This window comes from Neofelis nebulosa, chromosome 10, assembly GCF_028018385.1.
Source record: "Neofelis nebulosa isolate mNeoNeb1 chromosome 10, mNeoNeb1.pri, whole genome shotgun sequence".
Taxonomy (NCBI): domain Eukaryota; kingdom Metazoa; phylum Chordata; class Mammalia; order Carnivora; family Felidae; genus Neofelis; species Neofelis nebulosa.
The window spans coordinates 102,195,157-102,202,621 of NC_080791.1; the positions used below are offsets into that span (position 1 = coordinate 102,195,157).

At 37.0% G+C, this 7,465-nt stretch overlaps 1 protein-coding gene across 1 annotated transcript; it reads left to right on the forward strand.

The window, feature by feature from the left end:
• The first annotated feature begins 6,043 nt into the window (after positions 1 to 6,043).
• On the forward strand, positions 6,044 to 6,973 carry LOC131488870 (olfactory receptor 5AK2). The gene has a single exon (XM_058690717.1). It carries the CDS (start codon positions 6,044 to 6,046, stop codon positions 6,971 to 6,973), a length of 930 nt encoding a protein of 309 aa, XP_058546700.1.
• Positions 6,974 to 7,465: the final 492 nt, after the last annotated feature.

The window sequence follows — 7,465 nt, forward strand, 5'->3', positions numbered from 1 at the left end:
CTCCCCTCGGGTAGTTAAAGCAGCTCAGGGAGCAGCTCAGCCTATAGGAGAGCTCTGCTTATTTGGTCTCTGTTTTCTTTTGCACCAACCTGCTGAACCACACCATGCACCTGCTGAGGATTGTTCCAGGGGATCATTTACTCTGTGACTCAGCTACGGACAGGTTCTAAGAAGGGGCTGAAGGAATCTGCCTCTGGATCCGTGTCTGCCTCTGGATCCCTGTTAGCCTTTCACCATTTTCAGATGGGACAAAGTCCCTCACAAAGCCTTTTGAAATCCATTTCATGTGTCAGTTATACTGAGCGTTGTTCTTGTGGGGTTTTGGCAATGCCTTATCTGCTTCAACTGCATTTTCCTTTAAACCTACTCCTTCTCCCTTCTCTATCCCGGTTAAATGGCCCCACCATTCACACAATGGATCAGAACAACAATCTAGGGGTCAAACTTGATTTCTATCTTTCTCTCACTCCCTACATTCAAACCAAAAGCAATTTCCTGTTAACTTTACCTCCTCAAAACAGTGCAATTAAGTATCATTGTCTCCCTATCCCTTATAATACCCTAGTTCAACCCACTATTACCTTTCAAATGAAAGACTATAAGAGCCTCGTGTATGGTCTTCCAACTTCCATTCTTGCCCTTTATCATCTAAGTCCAATCAACAACAAGAATAATCTCTCCAATGCAATGATATGTCTATGTCACTTCTCCCACTGACCCTATGATAACTCTTTATCATACTGACATTCAAACTCCTGAGGGCTCTCTGTGATAAGGCATCTGCCCGGGTCTCTGACCCCAGGTGTAACGTGTCCCCCTTCAGTCCCTCCAGCCCACTTTCTTGTCCTTGGAGCACATACACAGGCCAAGCTCATTCCATTTCCACTGTGGGGACTGTGCACCATCTTTCCCCACAGGTGGCTCTGCTTTCTCCCTAAGCATCTCTAGAAGGAGGCCTCTCCTGACTGAGATTCTCCCTCCTATCAAGCACCATGACTTCATAGCACTTTATTTTCCTTACAGCATTTCTCCTTGTCGGAAATTATCTTGCTTATTAAAGGGTTTCTCTGTGTTTACTCTGCTCTCCACACACTGGGGTGCAACCTCCATGACAGTTGTATCCATATGCTGCTATTTCCTATGTGTCCCCAGTCCCCGGAGCAGGGCCTGCCATATGGTAGGTGTAATAATATCCATTGTACTAAAATAGAACAGTTCACATACAATCACTGAATTTATGTTTTTCCTCAAGAAGACAGGATTTCGCCATTTGGGTTCTTTTGAAACTTCGGTTCTGGCTCAGACTCGGGGACTGAGGTCTTAAAAATTGTGGGTTCACACTGACCTATTTGAATTCCATATTCACATTGTATTACCCTTGTCATGGCTGACTCACTTCACATCCCTGAGATGCAGTTCCTTTATCTATAAGATGCAGATAATAACAGTTCTTAAGCTATAAGGTTGTGTGCAGATTCAACAAGACAATGCATGTAAAACCTCTGAGCCCAAAGCCTCAAAGTGGCAAACACTAAATACACATTATTACTGCTATCAGTGTTGGTTTTCGGCTTTCAGTAGTCACCACCATAAAGTAGAAGGGGTAGATTTCTCCATCAGAGATTATGCCTCTTTCATTCGCATCCATTCATTTATTTATTCCCTGGGTTATCCTTCTAGTACAGTCAGCATTTGGTCAATCAAAGTACAACTAGAACACAGTCTGCCACTCGGTGGGTAATCATACAATAGATTCAAATTTGCTGACAGCTTCAATAAACATGGAAATAACTGAATGCATGATACTGTCCTTAAACCCATGAAACTTAAAGTCCAAAGTCCCCAAGAGGTGTAGTAACTTGCTCATATTCACCCAGTGAGTAATCGATACAGCCAGGATTTGGACCCTCAAGAGCTCCTCAAGAGCTCTCCTCAAGAGCTCTTTGAGTCCTCAAGAGCTCTCCAAAGAGATGGTCTAGAACTATAGGGTAGCACCTGTGAACCGTTCTTCTAATGATGCCATGGGGCTAATAAAATGAGGCATGGAGATGATCAAGTTAAAAGGGCATGTGAATGTCTTCACTGATGCTGCAGACAGAGCTTCAGTTGAGGATCTTGACTGTCTGTCTAAGACCCCGGAGAGCTATTGAGGTAAATAACAATGATGACAGCCACAGCAATGAGAGGAAGGGGCACTCCAATTGGGAGGAGCCTTCTAGCAATGATAATCCTGATAACCCCCTTCAATGCAAAGCCCTTTGCTGATCAAAAGATATATGCATGAGCATTCCCTTCCTTGCTCTTCCAAAACTATGGAGGCAGCCACATCTGGCATCATTAATCCTATTTGACAGATGGAGAAACTGAGGTTTAGAGTAAGAGAAAGATCCAGAATGCAAAACCAGTTTTCCAGATCCAAGATCAGCCCCAGGTTGGAACAGATGATCCCCAAACTCATAGAATTAAACAAGATGTAAATTCCCTAAAGGGTAGGAACTTGAAAAAAAAGAAAATTGTTAATGGTCTCAACTGAGAAGTTCAGTTCTATACACTCAACTCAGTCCCCAGTGTCTGAGATTCTCATAGGAATACATAGATCTTAATCCCACAGCCCTCAAAAATAACTCCCCCATTTGTAGCAAAAGCAAAAACACCACCTTGCAGCAAGTGTTTTTCTAAGGACACACCTGCTGTAGTGTCTGGAAGGAAAATCCAAGCCTAGAAATCGAAAAATACACCAGGAATTTTATCTCTGCTTCTTTGCAGACTCCAGAAAATCCTCCCCCATAAAATCGAAAGTTGAAACAGAGTAGCAGGATCTACTGATGGCGTGAGTTGGGAGCATTTTCAACATTCAGATCATAAAACACTTGAATACTCTCAGTGCTCAGTAAAAGTTTTATAACTAAACTAATCCATCTTGGTTACCAGTTAACACTTTGGAAATGGAAGAAATCATTACTTTATTTAAAAATATCTCTGAGTACAACAGTAGTTGCCAGGGACCAGATGGTAGGGGAAATGAGATGTTAAAGGGTATGAACTTCCAGTTATAAAAGGAATAAGTTCCTGGGATCTGATGTACCTCACAGCTACTATATATAAGTAACAATACTGTACTGTGAACGTTGCTGTAAGAGTAGATTTTAAATATTCTCAACGTAACAACAACATGATAATTAGGTGAAGGATATGTTAACTAACCTTATGGCCGTGAACATTTTGCAATATACATGTGTATCAAATAAACACATTCACACCTTAAACTTACACAATGTTATATGTCATTTGTGTGTCAATAAAATTGGAGTGGGGGAGAGAATATCTACGAAAGAGGTACAGAAAAAGTCCACTGTAACTTAATGTAGAAATGACTCCTAATTAGAGTAATTTCTCCTTAATTGCATATAATGTGACTTCCTATTGTCTCTACTGTAGCTTGTGAGGCAACATCACCATGCATTTGTTCAAATACTTCCTCTGCTTGGAGTTGCCTTCCCTAGCCATACAGATCTCCACCTTATACCATCCCAAACACATTTCTAGAAGCAATTTTAAAACCACTTATTTTAGGGATGGTTTCTATATCCTCTAATAAAATGAGATTATTTGCCAAACTAAAGTCAAACAGCATGCAGTTTGTATCTCCTTTTGGACACTATTAATTCTCATTTTTGTCACAGAGAACCAACATGAAAATTAAACTTGACAACTGTAGATGTAACTTACTCACCACTTTAGACCCTAAGTCTCCGACCATTTCTTTCCACAACTGAGATGCTCAATTTTTCCTTTGGACTGAATTGACCTCTTTTAACCCTTAAAACAATAATACCCTTGTTTTCCCAATGTCTTGTAAAGAGATGTGGCTTTTATTTAAAAAAAAAACAAAATACTGGCAGCATTTTGACTTGCTTAGAGATAGTATGTCTGGACCTGTACTTAAAAGTCAATTAAAGGAGTATAAAATACATTAAAAAATATTTAATAATTACAAAAAGGCATATAGAATATACAACAAATATGTGTAATCACCAGATAGCTATGGATATAAAGTATCACCAATACTATGGAAGCCCCAGTATTATATCATATTATAATTAGTCAAGAAGCTATTTCCCTCAACATTATGATTTTAAAATTTGGGTAAAGAAATGTAGGCCTAGTGAATTCATTTTCAGTGATGGAAATATTCTATTATTTTTTGTACCATTATTTATTTTATCATTAGTTGTCTGTTTTTTTAACACTTTTTCTATTATATCACATGGCCTGATCTACCTTTTTAAAATCCAATTTGACAATCATTGCATTTTAATGATGCATTTATTCCATTTATATTTATTATCCTAATTCATTTAGATTATTTATGCCTTCTCAGGTGATTTCTGTTTGCCATGATTTTTTTCTAGTATTTTTATCTCCTTTCTTATGTTTATTTAGATTGGTTGATTTTTAAATTCCTGCCAATCCCCCAAATTTTAAAAGAAAACCCAACTTTTATCTTTTATAATGTTTGAAAACATATATCTTTAAGTTCAAGTCAAAAGTACAAAAATTTTAGAGCACCTTAAGTCTAATTAACCCTCCAACCTAATACCTCAGTGTTAGCTGATATATTCAGTTTCTTGACCACTTCCCAATGGAAAATATTATTAATATTTTATACTTCCTCTGTTTTTTCCAATTTTCTCACCTGTTTACTAATTTCTAAGTTCACTATGTCTTCTTGTTTCTGAGACTTTTTTAAGGATCACATTAGTCTCTTCTGAACAACAGCCTTTAGAAGCATATATAGTGCTCAACTACTGATGGTAAACCCTCCATGTGTTTTTTGCATGAAAATATTTTATCCATTCTTTTCATTAACTTCTTCATTTAAATCTAAAACCTTCATAAAAGTTAAAATGATGGTGCAGTGAGCACTGTGATACACTGCACCTAGATTAACCAACACTTTTTCTTTTCCTTTTGCTGGATCGCTACACAGGCAAATGGACAGATAAGAGATATTCAGCATGTACCTCCTGCAAACAAAGAAAATCTCTGTGATAACCACCTGTTCCCACTAAAGAAACTTGATACTGATTAAATTATATTATCGCATATATACTTACTATTCTAATTTCCCACTTGTCTCCACAATATCTTAAGTAGATGTTGTATTTTCAGATTCAGGGACCAATGAAGGATTATGTATTAAATTTAGTTGCAATGTCTTTCTAGCCTTATTAAATCTGGAATAGTTCCCTGTTTTGTTTTTTGTTTGTCTTTTATGAAATTGACATTTTTGAAGTGTCTAAGCCAGTTGATTATAGAATTTCCCAACATCTGGACTTTTTCAAGTTGCTTCATAATGATTAGGTTCAATAAATCTTTGCCATTAAAACAACATAGGTGATGTTGTTGCTATCCCTTCTATTTATACACATATATATGCATGTATGTATATATAAAATGAGGGGACTATATGGCATGTAAATATGGGAGTTGGATGCTAAGGAGAGTTGTAGAAAGACACTCTGAAGTCTTCAAACATATGTGGGCCATGAGCAGAAAATTTCTTTCATTAATGCTACCAATTGATCTCAGAAAATTTCTTTCATTAATGCTACCAATTTCAGGAGCTTGACCAGGATTGGAATGATGAATGTCTAAGGAAAACTACAGATGTTGAAAAGTTGCAAATCATATTTGAATATTGCTCTCAGCAAATATGGATACCTGCTTAATATGATGGAAACATGTGTTAACCTATGCTTCTTGGAATCACACATATTAGAAGTCAATCATCTTCTATGAGATCTCCTTCAGTTTGAAAATGAATCCATGACTCACATGTCATTTTTTATGTGGTGATTACTTATCAAGGAAATAGAAGAAATATGGAAAGCAATAAATCCTTTTGTGAGTGTTTTCCATAAGGATCTAATTCAAAAAAAAAAAGGTGACTGAAATATAAGATCCTTTTCCTTCAAGAAATCACAAAGATTTTCTTTCTTTTCTTGGTCCTCTTCTTGGTCCTTTCTAGACTTCCATAATCATGACAAAAGAAAATATCACTGAAGTGACTGAATTTTTTCTTCTGGGGTTTGGTGCCCAAAACAAGTTTCGAGACCTCCTCTTCATTGTATTTCTGGTCATCTATGTGACTTCCATGGTGGGTAATATTGGAATGATCCTACTCATCAAGACAGATTCCAGACTTCAAACACCCATGTACTTTTTCCTACAACATTTGGCTTTTGTTGATATCTGTTATACCTCCGCTATCACTCCCAAGATGCTGCAAAACTTCATATTAAAAAACAAATCTATATCCTTTGAGGGCTGTATAATGCAATTATTGGTTTATGCAACATTTGCAACCAGTGACTGTTACCTCCTGGCTGCTATGGCAGTTGATCGTTATGTAGCCATCTGTAACCCACTTCACTACCCCATAATCATGTCCCGAAGAGTCTGCATCCAGCTGGTAGCTGGTTCATATGTCATGGGTTCAATAAATGCTTCCGTGCACACAGGTTTTACATTTTCACTGTACTTCTGCAAATCCAATACCATCAATCATTTTTTCTGTGATGTTCCCCCAATTCTTGCCCTTTCATGCTCCAACATTGACATCAACATCATGCTCCTTGTTGTCTTTGTGGGATTTAACCTGATATTCACTGTGTTGGTTGTCATCTTTTCCTACATGTATATCATGGCCACCATCCTGAAGATATCTTCTGTTTCAGGGAGGAAAAAAGCCTTCTCCACATGTGCCTCCCACCTGACAGCAGTCATTGTTTTCTATGCAACCTTGTCATACATGTACTTACAGCCCCAAGCTAGTAATTCCCAGGAGAATATGAAAGTGGCCTCTGTATTTTATGGCATTGTGATTCCTCTTTTGAACCCCATGGTCTATAGTTTGAAAAATAAGGAGGTGAAAGAGGTTCTAAAAGTGATGAGGAAAAAGTTCTTCTAGGTTGGACCCAAGTCATTAAAATTCAGCACCTCAAAGCATCAAGTAAGGATGTTTGACCACTATTGAATGTTTCTGAAGTTGGAAACACGTTCACATCTTAAATCAATGTTACCTCTTTTAATAAGTTCTTAAAATGTGAGAAATATAGCAACATCTCATGAGACTAATATTCCCCTGATTATAACTCAAGAAATATGTTTCATACTATCCATATTTTATTGAGATTATTTAAAATATTAAAATTATGTACAGACTTCACAAAGTATTTAGTTGCTTCAAATAGATTTCATATATGTTCTTAAAGACTAGAAAACCTCAATTTTGCATATAATCAATATTAAAATTGAAGTTCATTAATTACCATTCACTTAAATGACTTCCTTAGGTTGTCTACAAAGAGACAGTATGTTCTGTTCTAATTATTGCATACACCAGAATGTAAAATAAATGCACTGCTTTGAAAAGTACTTTTTGACTCTGGCTATACTTCCT